This window comes from Medicago sativa, chromosome 6 (genome assembly GCF_051527215.1).
Source record: "Medicago sativa cultivar Bolivia chromosome 6, Bolivia_mono, whole genome shotgun sequence".
Classification (NCBI taxonomy): Eukaryota; Viridiplantae; Streptophyta; class Magnoliopsida; order Fabales; family Fabaceae; genus Medicago; species Medicago sativa.
Window position 1 is genome coordinate 14,542,258 of NC_140754.1, and position 25,058 is coordinate 14,567,315.

Below are 25,058 nucleotides of genomic sequence, written 5' to 3' on the forward strand. Positions count from 1 at the left end.
AATTAGAATGCCGTTTTTGAATTTCAAATATCATTTCCCTCCTAAGTTACCCTCTCATGCCACACGTCTTGTTCTCATTGGCTAATACAACTCTCCTTTATTTTGATTGTCTATGACAAGTCATGTTGCTTCTTACTGGCTAAGACAAATGAAGCCTATTTGTCATTGGTCAAGACAACACATGCCTCTTTTTCATTAGCCATGACAGCTGATGCCTCTTTTCTATTGGCCAAGACAACATGTGTCTCTTTTTCGTTGGCCACACCACCTCATCTACCTCTCTCTTTCATAAAAGTGGTTCTATAAATTTCCTTTCCATCATACCTTTGTTACACACAGGTTTATCTCCACACACTCTCAAACCCATACTACTTTCACCATCATATCACCATCTTGTTCATCTAAACAATATCTAAGTTTTCCACTCCTCCAATTTCGTGTGATGTTAATGGTAGGCTATTTCCACCATTTTTCATGTATTCGTCCTGTTAGTTGATTGTCCCTAATATTAAGGTTTATTATTTTGAAGCGTTTAATTAAAATCCTTCAGAAACCTTCCTGTGGATCAGTAGAGCTTTATTATAAAGCTTGTGCTAGAAAGAAAATCGCCTAAGGTAAGAGCTTTTTCTCCATACATTCATACTATGTGTTACGAGATTGTGGAAGAACTACTCTTGCAACTACTTATTGACCATCTAAATATATTGATTATTACAAATTCTTTTAATGCTATCAAAGACCACAAATAAAGGTTTGCTGGTTTAGTGACCAAGTGATTTTTTTCTTTCTTTCTGGTTTCGTTTGGTTTATTTCATGTTTTACACAACTTTTTGGCAATGGAATCTACATCAAACAATAATCATGATATAAAATTGCAAGACTCATTTCAATATTAATATTATCCAATCTAAAAATCATTGCTTAGATTTACTTAGCTGTTTATCTTTTAAATGATATTTTTTTTTTAAATTGAATTAAATTTTATATATATATATATATATATATATATATATATATATATATATATATATATATATATATATATAGGGGTTTGCTAGGATACACCCACTAGTTTTTATTAAGGTGTGTTTTAGCAAAGATATAACTAAAAAGTTGTTAAATACACCTTAAGGTGAATGTTGCTAAAACACACCTTCTAAAAAATAAGTGGGTGTATGTTAGCAACTCCTATAGGCATTTGCTAGGATACACCCACTTATTTTTTAGAAGGTGTGTTTTAGCAAGTTATAACTAAAAAGTAGTTAAATACACCTTAAGGTGTAGCTTGCTAAAACACTCCCACATAAAAACTAGTGGGTGTGTTCTAGCAAATCCCATATATATATATATATATATATATATATATATATATATATATATATATATTATGTTCTTGTTATAGTCGTAACACTTTTGTTTTACATTTAGCGGCTTACATCCATTCATGATAAAATCCATAATAAATATGTTTGGAAAAAAAAATTAAACTTTGTTATTTTTTATCACTTTGGTATATTAGCCTTATCTCCTAAATCATCTACCTCAGTCCTTTTAATTGCATCAAAATCCATATTGTAAATATTCAAATGCTTCTTAGGAACAAAATCATCAATAAAAAGTTGATCATTTGAAACAATCAACTTAAGAATTCTCTCCCAAAACCCATCCAAAAACACTTCCCCAAAATTGTTCTGTCAAACCCATCACCCATAATCACTTATGATTTCTCCTAATCCTCACCCAGAATCCAGCAGCAAGTCCAGTACTTCCTTCTAGTATCGAGTGTTGTTTCAACACAACTTTATGGGATAACTCAGCTACCTTCACCAACAACTGCCTATACTCAGCTACATTCACCGACAACTACTTATACTGGACCTTATCAATCTTTTGGTCCCTCATTTGGTCCTTTTCAATCTTCTGGTACCTATCAATCGGCTGATCCCTCAATGTGGTTGAGGGACAAGAAGATTGATAGGGACCAGAAGATTGATAAGGGCCAACTGAGGGGCCAGAGGATTGATAAGGTCGAGTATAAGCAGTTGTCAGTGAAGGTAGCTTAGTATATGTAGTTGTTGGTGAAGGTAGCTGAGTTATCCCATAAAGCTGTGTTGAACCAACACTCAATCGAGTAATAAAAGGAAGCTAAGTACAAGACTTGCCGCTGAATTCTGGGTGAGGGTGAGGGTGAGGAGAAATTGTAAGTGATTATGGGTGATGGGCTTGAGAGAACTATTTTGGGGCAGTATTTTCGGATAGGTTTTGGGAGAGAATTCTTAGGTTGATTATTTCAAACGTTCAAATTTTGATTGTTTGTTTTGTTCTGAGAAACATTTGTATATTACAAGATGAATTTTGATGTAATGAAGTGGATAAATGTGGATGATTTAAGAGATAAAACTATGTTCTTAGGGGGTAAGGGTCATTCTGCTATGAAGAAACCAGGTAAATGGGGACATCTAAGCAAGTGTTTGTATTACCTTGTGACATATCTGCTAGGTGTTGCATAGATTCAATGGAGGCTAAAGTTATACATATTATCCCATTTATGATTGAAACTCAGGAATAACGAAGGAATTAACTGATATCATGAATTGGATTTATCTAAAATGCTCAGCGTTCTGAATTTATATCCGGTGAAACTTTAGACACAATGTACGTATTTCAAGTTTAAATAGGAAATTGTTCTGAGAACTTTCATGTTTCTTCATTACTTGCTTCCCTTTAATATTTGTTTTTCTATTTTTGTCCCTCCTTTTTCTATTCAATAATAGTCTTTATATTCTAATTTAAGTGGTTTTGAATTTTCTTAAAATGTCAAGGAAGCTAATGAGTTATTGATGGTCCAAATGTAAAATTTGTTGGAGTAAAAAATTAAGCAAAATTTAAAGGGATTGCACCTAAGGAAAAGGCATGTAATGAAAAGTGCAAAGAAACAATAACAAATACTAGGCAACTGATGTGGGTGTCTATGGCTTAATATTTCATTAATCAACATTTTCTTGATTTATGTAATTCAAAGTTGATGCTGCACAAAGTCTTGGAGTTTGTTTCCTTATTTTTATCTTTATCTTTGATGTATAAAACTGAGACTTCTGTATTTTATTTCCTCAATTTAGTTATGAAAAGAACTACAGCTTGAGTTCTTGAACCATGTTTTCATATTTCAAATATTCATTTATTGAAAACTAACAATCATCTGCATTTAATTAAAGATATTTCTTTTCATATGGTATGAAAACAATGTTCGGATGCTGTCAGAGTTGAGACTGAGTTCTTCAATAGCAGTGGAAATTGAAGAGTTATAATGATATATGCTCTTTTAGTGCAAGGTAATTCTAAAAACAATTAGCTTAATATTCTTGAATAATATTATTAAGATTTTGTCTCTTGTTAGTTTTCTAAAGGATAGAAACATACATATATCACATTAAAGCTTGAAGGTGCTGCTGTTGGCACTGATGAAAAATAGTTGTTTTATGATCATGAGCAGAAAGATAAGATTGATATTTACATTTCTTCAAGGTTAACCTTTTTATTGAAGACTTAACTAGTTATTGTAGTTGGTTAGAGTGTAAAATGATTTTGTTTTTTTAATCATACAATAAGATATATATATATATATATATATATATATATATATATATATATATATATATATTCAAATCTATTTAAATGAAAATGCTAACAAATGCCCTAATTAATGACACTTGATAAGAAGTTCAAAGTAACAACTTTATCTTAAAATTTGTATGTTCAACTTATTGAAAGATTAAAAAGCAACTTTTTCTACATAAAATTTAACAATTATTTTCTTTTTTGAATCCTTAGCATGACCCTTATTTAATATCCACTTTTATAAGTGTAATTTTATATATCATACGATATTAGTGTACTTTTACAATTAAAGCTACCTTGTGAAGGCAACAGTTTGTGACATTGTGATTATCGCAGGGCTAAAAGAAAGAAATGAAGCTAATGTCTAGGTATTTCCATCAAATAAGGGTCAAAATCAAATGTTCAAAAGGTCCAAAGCCACAAAGAAGTTAAATCATAAGAAGGCCCTATACAAGAAATTTTGGAGAAATCCAGGATTCTTTCACTAAGAAACATAAATATGAAACCATTAGAAGGGATTAGTAGCACATCATATTCCATGAAATCAGATGCATGACCATTTTATAAACACCTATCAAAGTGCAATAAAGATTCTCATCCTTGTGTGAAATCCAAAAAGCAATATCAAAAACATTGAAAAAAAGGGTTAAAGGTGATGATTTCAAGTTCAAAAGCTATCAAGCAGCCAAGTCTTAAGGTGAGGTTTTGAACATGAAACAAGAGAACAATAAAGTTGCTGATAAGCTTCCAGATGGGCTGGAAGATATAACATTTGGAGATGTTCACTGCTTTGTTTTCAAAATACATCATAATAATGCAAGTGAGAATTATTCTTTGATTGTCAAAATATTTTTATTAGCAATCTTCATTCATTCTCTTCAAAATTTGAGCATTGTGTTGTTGGCTACTATTATATTTTGTGCATTATGTTGTTGGCTAGGGAAATGTTAACTAGTGCCCCCGGGGCACTGGTTAAGGACCTGAAATAGTAATTTTTTATGAAAGTTTGTGTAATATATGCATTGGAAATTGAAAACTTTCATATTTTTAAAGAATAATTACTTAATTTAGCATGCTTAAAGAGTGCCCTGGGAGCACTCGTTAACAAGACCCTAGTTTAATATGTTGCATTTTAACATGATATTTGAGCCAGGTTAAAGATGGTAATGTGAGAATTGGATCTAACACATTGAAATTGTTTTGAGTCCCACATATTTTATGTTTCTCAAATTGTTGGGTGTATAAATGTGTTTGGACACCTTCATCCGTTTAAATACATGTTAATATCAATGTTGTTTAAATGCTTTGATTAACATTTTCTATGAAGATGTTTGGTGTTTGATAATGTTAAGTGAGTTTGGGGTTGTTCGTTTGTGGGCGGCTTTGTTAAGGGAGTAGAACATGTTTGCATTTTTTTAGTAATTTTAATCACTTCCAAAAATGATTATATAAAAAAATATAATAATTTTTTAAAGAATGAGTCAATTCTAATAAAGGAGATTATTATGCTCGTCACCACATTGTAAGTTATGAACGGGATCTAAATTGGGAAATGCTGATTATCGAATCCAAAGCTCATAAGAAAATAACAGGAGTAATAGTCATTTTTGGTCCTTGAATATGTAAAGAGTAGTTATAAAAAATTTCAAAATAGTCCATGATTGTGTAATTTGTTAGTCAAAATAGTCCCTAACATTAAAACACTTCGTTAATATTGTCATATTAGTCTTTCAATATACTTTTTATTGTCATATCAGTCCAGATAAGTATTTACTTATTGTATTCAGTCTCTATGAGAAAAGAGTTATTGTGAGTATTGAGTTATTATTTTAGCGTCGGAGACTATTTTGGCTAACAAAGTGCATACTCAGAGATTATTTTAAAATTTTGATACATTGAGGAACTATTGTGACTACTTCTTACACATTCAGAGACCAAAATGACCCCAAAATAATATGACATACCATTTACAATCTCTTATTATTTCCAAAGTCCTAGCGCAAGACATTATTTTAATCTTTCCAATAGTAAAAAGGTTATGACTGTGAATCCAGATACATCCTCATTTTTGTTGATTTAATTTAGCTCCTTTGCATTGTTGGTAAATACAGGTAGATGAAAACATGTGAATATAATATATAATGTGATTCCATACCCTTTTTGAAAGCCCTAAGTTCTTGTGAATAATAAAAAAAATGGTATGATAGGTTGTAGGATGATGATGTTTTGAGGTTTAATTTGACAAGAAAGAAATGTGTATGTCTTTGATTTCCAGATTTGATGTTCATTTTTATGCTAAAAACTTTGTTTGGTAGATTTTCCACATTGAAATGTCGTCAGAAAACAACTAATTTGGATGTTACATGCATGATCCCAAGAAATAAGTTAGGTTCACCTTTTATTATCTTTAATTAGGTTTTGATTCCATAACAATTATATTTTACCAAGAGTACACTGATAAAATAATTTATTGTGTGCTTTTTTAAATGATGGTAATTTGTGCGTGTTTAATTCAGATACAGGGAAAAGGGAAAAGAAGCAGACTTGTTGAATGATTTGATGTTGCTGCCACTACATTAGAAGAATATTTATTTATGAATTCTATAAATACATTTTATGTAGATAGTGATCTGAAAGGCCTTTATGAGTTTTTAGGTAAATGATTAGTGCATGGTAGATTTGGATTAATTAGATGTTAAATTTATGCAATATATAACGGAACGGCTTTTTGGTGTGCATGTCTCTTTGCAACATGAACTTGTGAATAATAGAAGCAAGAGCAATTCATTACTGAGAGTGGAAAAAGGTTTCATAGTTATAAAATGTATCTTGACGAAGAAGAGGAAGTGCAATGCACGGTTTATATAGAACATAAGAAGGCTAGAACTCTTATATTGAACTCACTGGTGATATTACAAAAAAACTCGTTAATTGCGGCGGTTTTGTACTGGCGGTCCCTGTAACCCGCCACTATATCCGGTGTATTGCGGCAGTTTTTCTAGCCGCCGCTATCTACAGTACATTGCGGCGGTTTTGACCGCCAGTATTAACAAAATTTTGTTGCATAATTTACATTATATATTATGGCATTTTTGACTGCCGAAATCAACCATTTTAACTTTCCTAACCTCACAATATTTGGCGCACTAACTTCTCTTTTTTTTTTCCCAATTTTTTAGAAAATCCCTCCATCTTTTTCTTTTGTCCTTTTCTGTTGACATAAAATATTTTATAACAAAACTATTTTATAACAAAACTTATATCTTTTTCCAAACCTTTTCTCTTATATCTTTTTCCAAACCTTCTCCATGTTTCAAAAACCCTCAAACACGTTTCCATCTCTTCTAAACTATAACTAACCCTTTCTTCCTCAATGTTTCTTTGATTCCCGTCCTTTTCTTCACTGATTCCTCAATCTTTTTCAATTCATTACAAAACCCTCAAACACCCAACCCATTCGATTCCCTCAAACCCAATCTTCAACCGATTTCTGAAACCCTCATCTTTGGTCCCTGTCGAAGTCTTCTCTCAACTTGGTGAGTTTGAAGATTGCTTAGTTTGAAATACCCAAACCCTCATCTTTGTATTATTCTTGATTTTAGTTGGTTAACAAGGTTCAATTTTGATTATAAGGTTCAATTTTGATTATATGATTAAGACTTTCTGCTGTTGGAATTTGTTGTTGTTTTCGTTATTGATTTTTTTGTTTTTGTTTTACTGGTAGAAAAACTCAGGTTTGTGACAAGAAACAAGCAGATCTACTGTTGATTATTTGAGGAGGTTTTGATTAAGCTAGAGATTTTGATTATTTGAGGGGGTTTGCTGCCAAATCAGGAGGATCTAGAGGTTTGTGAAAAGGATCCTTTCAAATAACTAACATGTTTTTTATTACTGTTGTTTTATGTGTTTCACTTTTTATGTTTATACAATATGTTCCATCAAATAACACGTTTATGATTTTTTTTTTGTTTTATGTTTATTTTATTTCCATTTTTTTTTATGTTTTGTTGAATAATTACTCCCTAGCTTGGTTATTTTAATTTTGGTTGAGTTCTATTTATTTTTTTTGGGATGTCATAACAACTTTAGATGAACAATGAACTAAGGTGATTCTTTTCCAATTTGTGTACCTTAAATGGTTTCAATTTGTGTGAGATGAGTTCTAACATACTTGTAACCTTAATTTTTTTGCCTATAAAGATCTTCTGAATTGATGCCATTTGACTCTAGAAAAGTCAAAATTTTCGGTTAAATTGTTTATCCTATGGCCTTGTTTAATCGTTTCTCCTAAAGTTTTTTTTGATCTACTTTTCTTACCGGAGCCTTAATTGAAATTCTTTCAACATGATCAAACCACCCTACTTTTCTCTTCAACAATTGGTGTTTGTTTTGTATATATATTTGTTTCCTGTTTGTGTTGAGCATGGCTGATAGTCATTTATAAGTGGGAACCACTCAACTATACTTATTACTTCATTTTAGTTTGTTGGTGGAACCTTTCTACTGTACAATTAAATGATAGAGAATCATTGTTCTTATCTTAGTAGTTAGGAGTTGATAAGGGATAGAATAAAGGGAAAATAAGAGTAGTTAAGAGGAGGTAGTGGAGTTTTTTCGTCTCTGTTTGTGCCTGTTTTTGGTGTCTGAGTGGTGCTGTTTGGCTGCTGGTCCAGCAGAAGTGGCAGGCCTCTGTTGTTTTTCTGCTATGGTGTGTCTTTGTTGTGGCTTGGATTGCATTTTGGGTCCTTGTATGTGTTTTTTTTGGTGTTTTAGGCATGATAGTAAGTTGTGTAACAGCTGATTTGTGCAGTTGCTACAACTTCTGTAGTTGATAAGGGATAGAATAAAGGGAAAAAAGAGTAGTTAAGATTTGTTACTTGTTTGAGTAGTTAGTTAGCTATTTGGTTAGGTAGAGAATACAAGGATGGAGATGATCATTGAGTATTGTAAAAAAAAGCATATCCTTCGTAGCTGAGCTTTCTGTCATAAGCCAAATTAATTGTAGCCAAAGTATGTTTATACTTTATACTTGCTGCCTCCTTCTCCTCCAGAAATTTTTTCCTTCCTCTAGAGTCTACTTCTAGAAGTGCAACAGTTTCTCAATGACTTATTTTGTCACATACAATTCAACTAACTGAAGTTACATAGATCTTATCCATTGTATATATTAGTTTTAATATTTCTATACTTTTGTTTCTTGCGCAATTCTGTTACTGTTGCGTTATGTGGTCTCTGTCTCTGCATATATCTGTTTCAGCACATTCCCATTTATGCACATGTATTTAGGTTCAAGGCTTTCGATTTATTGCATAATTTGCTTTACTGGTTTATGTGTCTTAATTAGGTTTAGAACAAATCCAGTTTTTGTTGGATTTCTTGGTTGCACGTGTTTTCTGGTTGTTGTGATGCCGGCTCTTTTGGTTTCACTTTTGCTGGGTAAATTCTTGAGGGCTTCCTAATTGCTTTGTTAGATCCAAGAAGAAGCTAACTGAAGTTTATTTTTTTTATCTTCTCGTGCAGTAAACTATCCTTGTGTATTTGACCTTGTATGGGATACTACATGGATTCTAAAGATAATTTAAACGATTCCTCCTTTGTTTGTTATGCCGAGTCATCAGTGCTTTGATTTGATTCTCTGTTTTATTAATGTGGTTCTTCTCATACGATTTGGATATCAACATCTAGTGGGGGAATTACTAATTGCTTGAGATTCTTAGGCCAGACTAACATAGATCCGCAAAAGTTTGTTTAACTTGTTTTTGCCCCAAGCTAGCTGTACACGGCATCATGCCATCTTCATGATTTCTCTTTCATTCCAGATTTTTCTATTCCGCTCTATTGGAATCACACGACACTACTGTTCAGATGTTCTTGATTCTGGTTCTTGCCAATTGCAAAACTTGCTGAATTTCTAGATTTATAAGAAATAATTTAATGCATATACAAATAAAGCTAGTCATTGTAGTCTTCTATAATTGTTTGTTTGATCTCTTGTATTGATGCTCTGATTAGTTTAAAATCAAGTCAATTATGTGGGAGTTCGGCATCCAAATCTAGTCAATATATAGTGGTCTGATTCTTCAAATAATTACATTTTCGTTATAAATTTCATTTGCATATTTCAAACATTTTCTCAAACTACACTTTTCATATTGTAAAATTAGATGAGCACCACCATTGTGCTGTGGCAGCTGCCATAGGCCACAACACCTATTATATCTAACATAGACCACAACACCATGTTTTATGGTGGATTGTTGGCTTGCTGCCATAATCTGCAGATAGATAACAGTGGATATTATTATTTTATTTTTTTTTGGCTTTTCTAGATAACATAAAAAATCAAATACATGATTTTTTGCTTGCCAAATCATTGATTTTAGTTTCCTTGTGATTCAAATATACTTCAATTCATTCTGTACTATACTTTTAACACTTCATTTTCTGTTTGTCCCATAGAACTGCTTTAACTGTCAGCACATCAATTGCCGTTGCACCAAAATTGCCGTCTGAAATCTCAAAACTGTGGAGGAGGTATGAGATGCGTTCCTTGTACCTTTATACATTGTCTATATAATTCTATATCTTAATTCATCATCAGTGATTATTACAATTTGGTAGTTATGAATCTTAAGATGCAATGCTTTAATATATTTTTTTTGTAGTCATGTCAATTGATAAATCATGGATTTGCAAACCACTAGGCACACCTGAATATGAAAATGGGATAATTCACTTTTTGAATTTTGCATTTGAACATCAACCTGCTGATGTACTTACAATTAAGTGTCCGTGTTCAAAATGTGGTTTCAAGAAGGGGGGAACATGGGATGAAGTTTACATACACCTAAAAAATAGACCTTTTCCGAAAAATTACAAAATTTGGACTTGGCATGGTGAAAGACCAAATGTAATCGCGTCTGAGGCAGTTCAAAGAACCTGTGTTGCAGAAGATACTTTTCAACCACAAAATCCAATGGAAAACATGGTCAATGATGCATTTGGAATTGGTCGAAACAACCTGGACGATGATGTTCCATCCTCTGTGCATAACAATGAAGGGCATAACTCGACACGTGATGCAGACGATGTCGAGATTTATGAGTTGTTAAAGGACGCAAATGAAGAATTATATGAAGGGTGTACAAAGTATTCAAAATTGTCATTTATAGTTAAATTGTATCATATAAAGTGCTTGTGTAGAATGAGTGACAAAGCCATGACTATGATTCTGGAATTGTTAAAAGACGTGTTCGTAGATGCAAAGATTCCTAATTCATTCTACGAGGCTAAGAAAATCATCAACAAACTTGGTCTTGGTTATATTAAGATACCTGCTTGCCCAAATGATTGTATGTTATATTGGGGTGAAGAAAATCAAGAATTGGAAGAATGCAAAATATGCAAGACATCTAAGTGGAAGGATAACAAGAAGAAACAACCTGCAAAGATATTGCGCTACTTTCCACTAAAGCCAAGATTGCAGAGGCTATTTATGGGTTCCAAAACCGCAGAGTCTATGAGTTGGCATGCATTGGATGGTAACCAAGATGGGCTGATGCGACATCCTAAAGATTCCGAGGCATGGAAAACGTTTGACTTACTTCATCCTGAATTTGCAGCAGATCCTCGAAATGTACGACTTGGCCTATCCACCGATGGCTTTAACCCTTTTGGAGTTATGAGTTCAAACTACAGCATTTGGCCGGTGGTTCTTATCCCATACAATCGCCCTCCATGGGAGTGCATGAAGCAAACATCAATGATCCTTTCCATGATCATTCCTGGGAAACTAGCCCCGGGAAATAACATTGATGTGTACTTACAACCTCTCATCAAAGAGTTGAACGAAATGTGGTATGATGGAGTGCGTACATTAGATTCATCAAAAAATGAAATGTTTACGTTGAAGGCAGCTTTGATGTGGACAATTAGTGACTTTCCAGGGCTTGGTACTTTATCTGGGTGGAACACATACACTGGTTTAGCATGCCCCACTTGTAAGTTTGAAACAGATAGTTGTAGACTAAAGAATGGTAGGAAATGGTGTTTTATGGGTCACCGGCGATTTTTAAAAAAAGGTCATAAATTTCGATTGAATCGGTCTCGTTTTAATGGAAAATTTGAGGAAAGGGAACCCCCTTCAACTTTGTCGGTGTTGGACATATTAAATCAGCTTAAGAACATTGATGTTACTTTTGGGAAGGAGCCAGAATCTAATGATAAAGGTAAAAAAACTCGAGGGAAGAAACCAGTTGAAAAAGGAAAGAAATCAATTGAAAAAGGAAAGAAACCAGTTGAAAAAGGAAAGAAGCCGGTTGAAGAAGGAGAGAGACCAATTAGAAAAAGAAAGAGACCAGCTGGAAAAAAAAAGAGACCAATCGAAGAAGAAGAAAAGCCAACAATTGAAGATATTAAGAAACAATGGAGGAAGAAAAGCATATTTTTTGATCTTCCTTATTGGGAGTCCAACCTGTTGCGTCATAATTTAGATCCAATGCACATTGAGAAAAATGTATGTGATAATGTTGTATACACTTTGCTCAATGATTCTGGGAAATCAAAAGACAATCTTAATGCTCGGAAGGATCTTAAAAAAATGCGTATAAGGAAGGATCTTTGGCCTGATGATAATGACAAATTTCTCCCATCTATATTTACTATGTCAAATTCAAAGAAAGATGTCTTCTTACAAACTTTGAAGAATACTACAGTGCCAGATGGGTACTCAAGCAATATCTCAAGGTGTGTTGACTTAAAAAATCGTAAGCTTGTTGGAATGAAAAGCCATGACTGTCATGTTCTTTTGGAGCAATTACTACCTTTAGCAATACGAAATGTCCTACCAGACAATGTGACTGCAGTGTTAATAGAGTTGTGTTCATTCTTTCGTCAATTATGTGCCAAGAGTTTGAGTCTCTCGGATCTTGATAGGCTCCAGGATCGAATCATTCTCACTCTTTGTCACTTAGAAATGTTATTCCCTCCTTCGTTCTTTACAATCATGGTTCATTTGACGATTCATCTTGTGGGTGAAGCAAAACTTGGAGGTCCAGTACACTATCGCTGGATGTATCCCATTGAAAGGTAAACAATATGCATCTTTTTGAGACTATTATTTTAACCCCCCTCCCCCCCTTTGGCTGATTCCAATATACTAATTTTCAATTCCCTTTCTAGGTATTTGGGACACTTAAAAGGCTATGTTAGGAATAAGGCACAACCCGAAGGTTCTATTGCTGAAGGATATGTTGCTGAAGAGGCTCTCACCTTTTGCTCTCTATATGTAGAAGGGATTGAGACTCGAATCAATAGACCTGCACGTGTTGATGATTATCCTGATGATAGAGCCTCATCACATACATCTACAATTTTTCCACCAATGGGTAAAGCAGTAGGAGCATTCCAAACTTTTGAGCTATCAGATATGGTGAAAATTCAAGCACATCGTTATGTGTTATTTAATTGTCCACAAGTCAAGCCTTATATAGAGTGAGTACCTCGACGATTTGTAAATGATATCAGATTTGTAAAGACATATATGATATTAAGAATCCTAAATTCATATTGATTGTTTATGTAGTGAATTTAAGGACTACTTGCGGAGGAAATCTAAGGGACGTAGACCGACAACAACAGAGATAGAGAAAATAGTAAATAAAGATTTCATGGACTGGTTTCCTCGAAGGGTAAGGTTAAATATATAACAAAGTTGTTGCTGATCATTTGATGGATGTTTATAAATTTATGAAAGTTCTAAGACATTCTTTCATTGTCATTTTAGATTATGAACCCCGACATATCAAGTACAGTACCAGATGATCTGAAGTATCTTGCAAAAGGCCCATCAGCACAAGCTAGAAGATGTTCTGCATTTAATATTAATGGATTCAAATTCCGAACAGTTGCCCGAGAGCATGGATTTAAAACCCAAAACAGCGGAGTTTATTTAACATCTGCAACATCCTGTGTTGCTAGCAGTGCAGATGGAAATGTTAGAGAAGCCGATTTGTCATATTATGGAAAATTACAAGATATCATTGAGCTTAACTACTCTGGTTTTAAAGTTACTTTATTCAAATGTACATGGGCTGACACAACTACAGATAGGGGGTTTAAAAAAGATGCATGGGGTTTCAGTTCCATTAATTTTTCCCGAGTGATTCACACAGGTGACCGTGAAGATCATGATCCGTACATTGAGGCTTCACAAGCTCAAATGGTCTATTATGTTAATGATGAGATGAGTAAAGACTGGAGTGTTGTTGTCCATTTAAATCCAAGAGACTTGTATGATATGGGAGACCAAATAGATACTGAAATTTGTCCCGATCAAGACTTGAGTCAATTTTTTCAAGACTCTGATGATCTATCTTTGATAAGGGAGGACGCAGATGATGAGGATTGAATTAATGAGAGAGGGGAATGTTAATATTCTTCTATGATTTTGACGTGTTAATGTTAAGACATACTATCCTTCTATGATTTTTAACCATTAATATCATTGTTATATGCAACTAGTTCTATGCTTAGCATGTCTATAAAGTTATGTTTGAATAAAGTTCTTTAAATTTAGCATTATAATTATTCAAATCATTTGTTACTGATTTCTTTAATTTACATATGCAGCAATGCCAAAGCCCAGGAGGATAAAGAATTTCCTTAAAGTATCAAATGAGAGCTCTTCACATGGTGCATCTTTCCCCAATCTAACTTCCTCACGACATCCACAAGAAGAGGTTGCAAGTTCACATCATGGAGCAAAGGTATCAGTTCAGCCACACAATCAAACATCCTTGCAATCTACACAACAAAGGGTTGCACGCTCTACATGGGTTACACGCACTACACAGGTTGTATCTGCCTCCAATGATCAAACTCAAGCTCCACATGCATCACAAAATGAATCCCCTACACTGGTTGCTGCAAGTATATCGTCTCAAATACCAAATCAAACACGCTTGCAACGTGAAGCTAATGCACCTATTCAACCTCCCAATCAACTTCCTCCCAACATGAAGCTAATGTACCAGTTCAGCCAACCAATCCAACTTCCTCACAACATGAAGCTTATGTACCAGTTCAGCCACCTAATCTAACGTCGCAATCTGCGCAACCAATGGCCGCACGTCCTCGACGTAGAGTTGGACGAGAATCTACCCATTATTGGTCTGTAGATGCACTAGGTATGCTTATATATCGATATAAATAGATTTAGTCTTGTGTTGTCTCTTGTTTACATATTTTTTAATAACATAATATTCATATCTCAACAGATGAAGAGAATGATGCAATTCGAAAACTCCATTTGATGGTTAAGGACATCAATAACTTGCCTGATGGATTGCGAGTCATTGTGGATTTTGATGACCAACATTCACCTATTGGAGAGGCTGCTGGTTTGCTTTCTGGAGAATGTGGATTACTAGCAATACATAGTCCCTTTTTTCCTATAAGTTTGGATAAGTGGTCAGATATGCCAGCTGATTATTTTGAGACACAATGGAAAGACCTCTTTGTGGTAAAATAATTTTAACTCTACTTATGTTTTTATAGTTTGTCTTTGTAAAATTGTAATTAACTAACATTCTTGTTATTTGAAGCGTCGATTCTGTTTCAATGAAGTTGAAGATCTAGCTAAAAGATATATTGAGGGTTCAATTGGCAAAAAGTGGAGAGAGTATAGACTTAAACTATTTGATGATAACTTCGATCCTACTTTGAGCAAGAATGAAATTGTCAACAATAAACCTGAGAATATTCCCTTGGACCATTGGGTGAAATTTGTTGAATATCGCTTGAAACCCGAGACTATGGTATACTTCATTTTTCATTATATATTGATTTTTTTTTTAAATAATCAGTTGTTAAATCATAGAAAGTAATATAGTCTCACTTGTATAGGAAATGTGCAAGCGAAACAAAGAAGCGAGAAAGAAACAGATTTTTAATCATACGTGCGGCGCCATGACTTTCGCGAGGAAAAGACATATCCTAGTATGTTTGTCTATTACTATATGTAGCTAATTCATTGTTTAAGTTGACTATTAAGTTATTTGATTCAAAATTATACTTTTTGATCTAGACTCTTGAGGCTGGTAAGCCTGTCGGCCGGGGTCCAATGTGGGATATGACCCACAAAAGTGCAGATGGGAAGTATGTGAACGAAGAAGCTCAGAAGATAGGGGTAAATTGATAATCTACCTCCCAAATTATTTTAAATTTATGTTCATTGTTTTAGAATTGAAGGAAATGAATGTTATTCATTGGTTATTTATTATTTGGTTTGTAGGAGAAAATTTGCAATCATATAGCTGAAAACCCCGATGCTTATTCTGAAATTTCTCCAAATGATATTGTTGGCAAGATATTTGGAAAAGAGCATTCTGGCCGTGTTCGAGGAATGGGAATGGGAGTGGTTCCTACTATTGCTTTTAAGCATACTACCACACGACTTAGCGGTATGGAGTTTGGCTCTTTTCGTGGTAGTACTTCAAGCGGCAGTTCTGCATTGGTGAACCAAAAACTTGCAACTATGGAGGCTCAAATGGCAGCACTTGTTGGCTACATTAAAGCGAAGGAAGGTGGTTCACTACCTCCAGAGTTAGCTGCTGCCTTATTTCCCAATGATACACAACAGGTATAACAACTACTCAATGCATTTATGATTTTGTGCATGTGTCTTTCTGGAGTAGTAGCCTACAACCTTCCTCATTGCTAAATATATAGAGATGCATTTCTAGTTGCGTAGAATCCAAAAGGCCCAAGTTATAAAATAAGTGAAGATAACCAAGAGTTGATAATGACTAATCCATCACGTTCAGACATGATCAGTAAAACGCAATTTTGTGGAAAAAGATATTATGTAACATGAAACTGACGAGAATAAATGAAAGTTTTAAGGGTTACGGACCAAATGTTGTTATGTAATATGATTTCAAAATTTCTATACCACTACCACTATTACCGGCGCTACATTAAGCTTTGGAAGCATTGATATTATTTGATGATATTTTACAAAATGGATCTTAATGCTATTGGGCTAATGAAATAAATACTGCTAATTTTTTTATCAATTAAATGCATTAATTTCTTTAAGTTTTTCATCATCAATCTTTAAATTCATCAATTATGTAAAATTGATTTTGGATAATACTGTCTTTCAAGCTTTTACTTTGATAATAACTTTTACTTTGCTTAGGTTGTTGAATTGGCAATAATATCTTGCTCAATATGAGTTAACAATTATAATATTTTTTTGCAGGCATCAAACTTAGGAAGTGAATCTCCAACACCTAATGACATATCTAGATCATCAGATGAAAGCAACGCACGTGGAGCACGAGAGTCCTAATTTTAGTGACAGCAGTAGTGTAGTCATTTTCATGTTTTGAAACTTGTTATTTTGAGAATAGCTAAAGATGGTAGCAATGGTTTGTGTAACTTTATGTTTGGAGACTTGTTTATTTTGAGACTTGTTTATTTTGATAATGGGTTTATTTTGAGAATGGGTATTTGTATCAAACTCCACTTGAGTTGAATTATAACTATATCAATGACAATGTTCAAAATTTGTTTGTCCTTTAATTTTGTTCAAAAAATAGAAATGTACAATTATATATTCCTATGAAATAATAATATTATAAATAAAATAATTTCAATTTTCTGAGCATTGTGGCATTTTATATGTCAATTGTGGCAGAAGTAAATTCTGGCAGTTGGACATGCCACTACATGCAGAGGTCTCGGGAGTAATTTCTGGCGGTTAAAACCGCCGGTACTTTCTGCATATTACGGCGGTCAAAAATGCCAGAAACACCTATTGGCTTTGTCACAATAATGTAAATAATGGCGTTTGAAACTGCCGTTAAATACAATTAAATAACCGCCACTTTAAACCAAGTACAAAACGGCGGACAACATGGCGGTTACGTAAAAACTGCCGCTTTAAACATTGTGGCATGCAAAATTTCGGCATTTTTTAAAACGCCACAATTGTACATAGTGGCGGCTAAAACCGCCGGAACATACATTTTTTAGCCACCGGAAAACACGCGTTTATAAGGATCTGTAACTCATATATTTTTTTACCCTTTTACATTCCTAGATTTATTTTTTATTGCAAAAATGCTCTGTCATCTATTTTTTTCTTGTTGTCTTCTATTTTTAAAGTTGGCGGGCTGTTAGACCGATTTTGTGAAATTCAAGACCTGAAAGAACCATTGTTAAGGAACTTATCAACCGTGGTTCAATGAATTAGATTTCCTTAAGAAATCTGAAAGGGGAATGGATGGAAGTCAAGTTTTACGTTCACTAGGGGGTGATGGTGATTGCCGATTAATATGTGAAGTTGTTCCATCAAGTTCCACATAAAATTATTTTATTCAAGTGGAAACAGAAGCCATGAAAAAGGAAGTCCAAGTTTGGTGTAGCTTTGACCAAGGACCATAATATATTAATAAGAGTGTTGATAGGTGAACTCCAATAATAGGTGGCTGCTTTAGTGGGTCTAAGTTCTGAACTTAGGGAGACTTAGACAAGACGGGGAAGAAAGAAAGTTATAGAGTGCAGTTCTTGCTTAAAGAACCAATGAATATGCTCTATATCAATAAATTGACTTGGATAGAACTAGGTCCTAGATATATATTGGCATCTTATCAACGAATGGTAACTTGAGTCTTCATAAATTACCTTTGTTTTTAGGAAATGAAAACAAAGGTAATTTTTAAAGATAAATGAACCTTGTGAAGACTCAAGGTTACCATTCATTGACAATAATGCTAAGATATATCTAAGATCTTGTTCTAGCTAAGTCAACTCATTGATAGGAAGCATATTTACCTTGGTTCGTCTAGCAGAAATTGCACTATCTATATCTTTCCATCTTCACCTTCTTGTTCGAGTCTCTCCTGGTTCAGAATTTGGATCCACCATAGCAAACACCTTTGACAGCAATTCATCTAGCTCTCATTGTAATAAATTATGGGCCTTGGTCAAAGCAACACCAAATCATCCAACTTGGTTGAAAGATACGAGTTTAACTTAGGCTTACTCTTTCATAGCTTCTATTTCCAATTGAGCAAAATTCCGTAATCACCATCACCACTTTGTGAACTCACATCTTAACTTCCACCCATTCCCCTTTCAGGTTTCTTAGGGAAATCTAATTCTTACGAAAAGTTGCACAATCGTATGGGGCGTGATGGTTTCTTACTAAATGGGATTAAAAAAACCAGCGAAACGGAAAATTTGTCATCACAACGATTTAGAAAACACCACGCCCCTCTTATGAAGTGTAACGCCTCATTTTTATTTAAGTATTTTTAGACGATGTTGAATATTTTATATGATTTTTATGTGATATATGGTGTGATGCTATTTTATTATATGATTTATGGAGTTGTGTATTATTTAAATGAATATTGTTTTATTATTTGTGGAAATAATAGGAGAAATAAAAATAGGTAGAATTATTATTTATTTTAGTTAATGGGAATTAAGTAGTAATTAAGTGAGAAAAGAAGGGAGTTATGTTTTTGGGAGTAAAAGAAAGAACGTCAGACAAAAACTGTTTTCACGTACAATTGAGAAAAAGGTGAGTTTTTGAGAGAAAGAGGAGAAGAACCAAGAGAGCTAGGAAGGAATCAATTGCTGTAGCTTTTCGTTTCGTTTTGCTGAATTAAGGTAAGGGTGGGATTCCTTTCAATAATCATATTATATAATTCTGAAAATTGATGAATTGTTGTTCTTGATTTTAGGGTTAGAAACGTTATGATAAATGATGAATTGTAATGAATTAAGTTGTTGAATGCATGGTTATATGTTGTTTTGCTCCCTATGTTGTCTACTGAACCTGTAAACATGTTTGTGAAACAATTTCGGTGATTAAGGGATCAAAGATGGGATTTTTGGGTGGAACCATGTTGAAATCGTAACAATTTTTCTGAAACCTGAAGCCGCACGCTTAAGCGTGCAATGCTCGCTTAAGCGAGCAATCCTGTAGTTGCCCAGAAGTATGAAGAGACCGTACGCTTAAGCGTGCTGCAAGCGTGCAGTTAGCATACAAGACCCTTAGTTACGACATTTTGGTCGCTTAAGCGTGCGTTGCTCGCTTAAGCGTCCTGACCTTTTTAGAGAGCACGCTTAAGCGTCCCATAAGCGTGCAGTTAGCGTGCTGATGCTCGCTTAAGCATCTTGGGTCCTGTGCGACCTTTTTCTGAAATTTGCTTCGTGCACTAGGAGTTTACCATGATCATGTTAATATGTTTCCCATGATTTATTAAGAATTGTCTATAAGGTAAAAATGGTATATGGAAGTTGAATGATGTGAATTCTTGTATAAAATGCATTTCTATTATGCTGTCTTGATTCCTTTCCGTTGTTGACGTTGTTGTATCGTCTAATGTCGAAGTTGGAGAGTGTGTCATAATTGTTTTAGGAACATATGTTGTTGTTGTAGTCGTTGTTGAAGTTGTATGTTCTGTTGGGGGCTTATGCCCTGGAATGTTCATCATTCAAACCGTTGAGGGCTTATTCCCTGGAATGTTTATCATTCACCTGTTGGGGGCTTATGCCCTGGGATGCTTTAACCATCCAAACTGTTGGGGGCTTATGCCCTGGAATGCTTAGCATTCAACGCGCGTAGTTGGTACCACATGCATAATACATTAGTTGTTGTCGGAGCTGCATTGTCTTAGTTGTCGTTGTCGGTTGAATAGTTGGTGTTCATTGTTGATAATGACGTTTGTGTTGTTGTGGATGTTGATTAATGTTGTTGAAAACGAATATGATGCTGAGTTATATGTATATATATGTATATGTGAACTTGATAATGCTTGTTGTTGAACTATTGCTGTTTTCATTAATTTGATGAATTATATATTATTATTATTGGATGTGTATCTCACCCCTTCTGTTTGAATGTTGCCCTTACGTTGGTAACGTGCAGGTTCGGCAGATTAGTAGGTATGGCTCAAGTGTCTAGGGCTCTGATACATATTAGGATGGGGATCGTCTCGATTGTTTCTTTCATTCTTTTATGTATCATGTTTTGAAAAGACTTTGTTGTTGGAGTTTATCATTGATGAAAATAATGAATATTATGTTGAGGCCTTTGTGCCAAGAAGTACTTTGATGTTGGATTCGGTTGAATTATATTTTTGCAAGAATTATTCCGCTGCAGTTTTAAGATGTTTTAAATGTTGGTTTAAATAAATAGTTATTTTCTATTTATGAAATTTTGAAAAGCAGTGTGACACTCCGTTGTATGATTTACTCTGATTATTATAATTAATATTACGACTGTTGGGAGAACGGGGTGTTACATGAAGCTTATGTGACAAGATTACCTTTCTTGCCGAATTTCAACTATAAAAACAGTGTCACACTCTCTCATTTTTCACCATTTGCACTATCCTCCTAAAAACCTTTAAACTCTTAGACCAAAAACCTCTCCAATTTTCTGTTTCCTTTCAGCTGCAATGGATTTGCTTCAACCTGGTGCTGGCTTCGTCCCTTCTGACGAACTCCTTGTTAGCTACTACCTTGCCAACAAAAACAATGAAGAGGTTCAGAATTTCCATGGTTCTGACCTGATTAAGGAGCTGAGCCTGTACCAATATGATCCGTTTGAATTGCATCTTGCTCAGTCCTTTTTGTTCCCTCACACAAGGGAGTTTTACTGCTTCACTGCCAAAACTGATGAGCCGATGAGGCATTGTAAGACTGGATTTTGGATGCAGAAGGGAGTTGCCGGAGATATTATTGTTGGAGCTGATGATGTGTTGGTGGGAAAGAAGTCTCTCTTCTTTTTCTATATAGGAAATTCCCCTCAGAACGCAATCAAAACTAGTTGGACTATGTACGAATACACTCAGGTTAACAACCCTCAGGTATGTCATTTGGGAAAACTAACTTTCCCTATGTTCGTTATTTCATCGATGATTAATTTATGTATTGGTAACGACTAACTATTTTTTTAATATAAATAATTGTGCAGGCTCCTTTTGTTGTTTGCCGTGTCTTTGACTGCCCGAGAGGGATGGATATGGACTCTGAATTTGGGTCCTTATCTGATGTCGATGACGGTAAAGCTGCTGGTGACGACTCTGATGACAAGGCGAATGAAGGAACTCAAAACTTAAAGGGGTTGGGGCTAGTTCTAGTGCTGGTGCTGGTGCTGAGAAAGGTGATGTATCTCGTTTCATGGCTACTCAAGCCACTCCTCAGGTAAAATATATTTCATTTTGATATCTCAATATTTATTTTGTCATCGGCAACAATTATAAAATGCTTAAATTTGTCTGAAATCAAAATTCAAAATTGTTTTTTGTCTGTTTTTGTTTATTATATGTATTTCAGTTTCTATTGGACATAAGTTTTAATAAAATACCTCCATCATATGTGGGCCACAATATCAATGATAGGGGCCGCTATTCAAAACCTTTTTGTATTGGTAGTTTTTGTGGTTGATGTTTAAATCCAAATAGCTCCATTGTGTTTGGATTATTTATGTTTTGCAGTTGCCAATTACCGAATTCTACATCCACAATTGTGTAAAAAATTATGTTTAATTACGGAAGTCAACATTGACAGTTAACTAGTTAATGTTGTTGATCCTCTTTGCAACTGAATTTTGCAACTCAATTCATTCATGTGATGGTTTTTTTTTTATTTTGATCAATTTTATTGAATGTATCACTCTGCACATATTTTTTTTTCTTTTTTTTCTTTTTTGTGTGTAGAAATTAAGTGATGATCCTCAAAACATGTCCTTTTTATTTTTCTTTAAGTTTTGTGTGGTATTAAATTCATTATCATTGTTATAATATCATCATCACTTTTTGACAAAGTATTTTTTCATGTAATTTTATGGTGGAGAAAAGAAATTTTTGCTGAAATATTGAATTTCTTTGTTTGATATTGATGTTTATCAGGCGAGTTATACTGCATTTCTTGACTATGTTGTCTCCTACATGGAAACTATGATGCCGGAGCAACTTAAGCATGCACTTCTAGATGAAGATTTTATTTAAATTGCTGATCTTTTTTAAATTTATCGGTTTTTAAGACACTTGTGTCTAGTCCTGCTCTTAGGAGTATATCCCTTAAACATTTGTATTTGGAACTCAGTTGATGGAACTTATTCTCTGATGTTGTTGAGGCAAATTTCATGGAATGTTTACGCCTCAATACTAATAAGGTAGTTATTATAAGATCTTTGCATGTTAAACTCTTGAGTCGTATTTAAGAAATTATTCAACAGTTTTCTTCTTTGTTTTGGGCGTGTAAATTTTTGTTTTAATGCCTTATGAAAGACAATTTTGCACGAGAGAAATTGAGTTATACTTTGATATTGGAGTTGGTTATTTCAAGTATATTAGTGATATTTTCTAGATATTCGTAAAATCATAATGTATTTTTTCAATTCCACTGTTATAAAGTAACTTTTTAATACCATAGTCCACACATCTATTGAAAATCTTAGCATTACTTTTTTTTTTTTAAAGTCACTACTTAAGAATTGCATGTACGGCCAAGTCTAGTTCAAATATAATTTTAATGATGTTACTGAAACTCTGCAATGGTAATTCAAGCATTGACAACCTGCAATTTATTGGGAATGACAAAGAATTTTTTAATATATATGCACACACACAATCACATTTTGATTTTTTTTTTTATATATTTTTATACAAAAGGTTAACAGTTTGATGAAGAATAATATGGAAGTCTTTAGAATAATAAAGAATAATGTGGAAGTCTCTAGAACACCAAAGAATAAAATAGAAGTCTCTAGAATACTAGGGAATAATAAGGAAGCTACTAGACACTACTAAATAAGCTCTAGGGAAGTCTTAACTTTTCTAGATCCTTCTAGGCTTATGTACTAGAGTATCCATATCTCTAGACTTTTCTTTGTTTCTAGATATTTCTAATTTGTAATAGAGAGCCTTCCTAGAGTAGTATAAATAAGGCTCACCATCAAGTGTTTAGACACATTCAAATCATCAAGCATTCAAGCATTCAAATAATAACAACTTTCTTTGAGAACATTAGAGAGTTTTCTCTATTTTCTCTACCTTTCCTTTTGTCCCTGAGCCAGATTTGGCATCAGAGCCGGTTACGATACCTCGGAGTTTAGTTTAAGCGAAAAAATCAACGGAAAATGAGTTTTCTAGTGAGCAAGGAGTTGCCTTTGTGAAACTTCACTTTGCCGCCATTTTGTTCGCGAAACTAACACCGTCATTTTGTTTGAGTTTGAGCGAAGAAATCAACGAAAAGTGAGTTTTCAAGGGAGAGCAAGGAGTTGCTTTCGAAAAACTTCACTTTGCGGCCATTTGTTCGTGAAGCTAACACCACAAACAAAACAACCACGCACCGCCACGTTCTTTTCATAAAATTGAAATGGAAGAAATGAGGCGACAAATTCAACTACTACAGGAGACTGTCAAAGTCCAACAAGCCTTATTGGAAGCACACCAAAGAAGATTTGATGATGATAATGGCTCCGGTAGTGACTCTTCTTCATCTAGAAGTAGTCGCTCACACCGATGTCAACCTCGGATGAATGATATCAAGGTCGACATTCCCGATTTCGAAGGAGAACTGCAACCAGATGAGTTTGTTGATTGGCTCCAGGCTATTGAATGCTTATTTAAGTACAAGGAGATACCAGAGGAGCATAAGGTAAAGATTGTTGCAGTAAAGCTAAAGAAACAAGCTTTAATTTGGTGGGAAAATCTTAAAAGGAGACGTAAGTGCGAAGGAAAAAGCAAGATCAAGACGTGGGATAAAATGCGTCAGAAACTAATCCGTAAGTATTTACCTCCTCATTATTATCAAGCCAATTTTAATCAAAAACAATTGCCTAAAAAATCTTCCTACCGACCTCTTTTCCCCACCAAAAATCATATCGATTCTCAAAAACCATTAACCCACCAACCTATTTCCTCATTCAAACCCCAACATAATACATTCATAGAGAGAAATACCAAGATACCTAAATGTTTCATGTGTCAAGGGCATGGACACATAGCCTTAGACTGTGTCAATCGTAAAGTAATCACCATCATTAATGGAGAAATAAACAATATTTTTGAAGAAGAAAAAGAAGAAATTCATGAATCGTTTGAAGAAGAGAAAATGAGAGAACCAATATACGATGAAGAATATGTTGGTGCTAACATTCGTGAAGTGTTCAAAGAAGAGAGAAATGGAGATCCAATATATGATGGTGTTGACTTTTGTGAAGTGTTTGAAGAAAAGGGAAACATAGATCCAGTATATTATGATGAGTATGGTCCTGAAGATATTCTTGAGGTGTTTAAAAAAGAGGAGCATGATGAACCAATATATGACGAAGAACATCTTCCAGTTGAATATGGTGAATCTTTGGAGGTTGAAAGAAGCTTGCAAACATCAACAAGCAAAGACAGGGT

General features: G+C 34.1%; 3 protein-coding genes and 1 long non-coding RNA gene across 8 annotated transcripts; all 4 read left to right on the top strand.

Annotated features, from left to right (window-relative positions):
• Positions 1–339: 339 nt before the first annotated feature.
• On the top strand, positions 340–6,526 carry LOC146913080 (uncharacterized). 4 transcript variants are annotated; one of them, XR_015013268.1, is made up of 5 exons: positions 340–451; positions 530–614; positions 2,564–3,332; positions 3,955–4,438; positions 6,135–6,526. It is a non-coding gene; the product is annotated as an uncharacterized LOC146913080 (long non-coding RNA). The 4 variants fall into 4 exon arrangements; XR_015013271.1 differs by lacking the exon at positions 6,135–6,526 and having other exon boundaries at positions 2,564–2,655; positions 3,216–3,332; positions 3,955–4,502; XR_015013267.1 differs by lacking the exon at positions 6,135–6,526 and having other exon boundaries at positions 3,955–4,502.
• Positions 6,527–6,936: 410 nt separating this feature from the next.
• LOC146913081 (uncharacterized) lies at positions 6,937–14,064 on the top strand. Of its 2 annotated transcripts, none has more exons than XM_085716327.1 (7): positions 6,937–7,154; positions 7,343–7,464; positions 10,078–10,152; positions 10,284–12,705; positions 12,799–13,110; positions 13,202–13,307; positions 13,403–14,064. In XM_085716327.1, the coding sequence occupies exons 4-7, from the start codon at positions 10,286–10,288 to the stop codon at positions 14,024–14,026; spliced, it is 3,462 nt and encodes a 1,153-aa protein (XP_085572453.1). In that variant the 5' UTR covers positions 6,937–7,154; positions 7,343–7,464; positions 10,078–10,152; positions 10,284–10,285; the 3' UTR covers positions 14,027–14,064. The 2 variants fall into 2 exon arrangements, with proteins under 2 accessions (XP_085572453.1, XP_085572454.1); XM_085716328.1 differs by having other exon boundaries at positions 7,353–7,464.
• A 355-nt stretch (positions 14,065–14,419) lies between these two features.
• On the top strand, positions 14,420–17,205 carry LOC146913082 (uncharacterized). The gene is made up of 7 exons (XM_085716329.1): positions 14,420–14,804; positions 14,895–15,139; positions 15,222–15,434; positions 15,523–15,615; positions 15,704–15,805; positions 15,911–16,258; positions 16,883–17,205. The coding sequence occupies exons 1-7, from the start codon at positions 14,738–14,740 to the stop codon at positions 16,970–16,972; spliced, it is 1,158 nt and encodes a 385-aa protein (XP_085572455.1). The 5' UTR covers positions 14,420–14,737; the 3' UTR covers positions 16,973–17,205.
• A 3,893-nt stretch (positions 17,206–21,098) lies between these two features.
• LOC146913083 (NAC domain-containing protein 23-like) lies at positions 21,099–22,890 on the top strand. The gene is made up of 2 exons (XM_085720867.1): positions 21,099–21,509; positions 22,554–22,890. The coding sequence occupies exons 1-2, from the start codon at positions 21,099–21,101 to the stop codon at positions 22,650–22,652; spliced, it is 510 nt and encodes a 169-aa protein (XP_085576993.1). The 3' UTR covers positions 22,653–22,890.
• Positions 22,891–25,058: the final 2,168 nt, after the last annotated feature.

Coding starts and splice junctions, on each gene's coding strand:
- LOC146913083 (XM_085720867.1), top strand. CDS start 21,099: ATGGATTTGCTTCAACCTGGTGCTGGCTTCGTCCCTTCTGACGAACTC. Junction 21,510..22,553: donor CTCAGGTTAACAACCCTCAG/GTATGTCATTTG, acceptor GATGTTTATCAG/GCGAGTTATACTGCATTTCT.
- LOC146913082 (XM_085716329.1), top strand. CDS start 14,738: ATGGCCGCACGTCCTCGACGTAGAGTTGGACGAGAATCTACCCATTAT. Junction 15,435..15,522: donor GCTTGAAACCCGAGACTATG/GTATACTTCATT, acceptor TCACTTGTATAG/GAAATGTGCAAGCGAAACAA. Junction 16,259..16,882: donor TTCCCAATGATACACAACAG/GTATAACAACTA, acceptor ATTTTTTTGCAG/GCATCAAACTTAGGAAGTGA.
- LOC146913081 (XM_085716327.1), top strand. CDS start 10,286: ATGTCAATTGATAAATCATGGATTTGCAAACCACTAGGCACACCTGAA. Junction 13,111..13,201: donor CAAGTCAAGCCTTATATAGA/GTGAGTACCTCG, acceptor TTGTTTATGTAG/TGAATTTAAGGACTACTTGC. Junction 13,308..13,402: donor TGGACTGGTTTCCTCGAAGG/GTAAGGTTAAAT, acceptor TTGTCATTTTAG/ATTATGAACCCCGACATATC.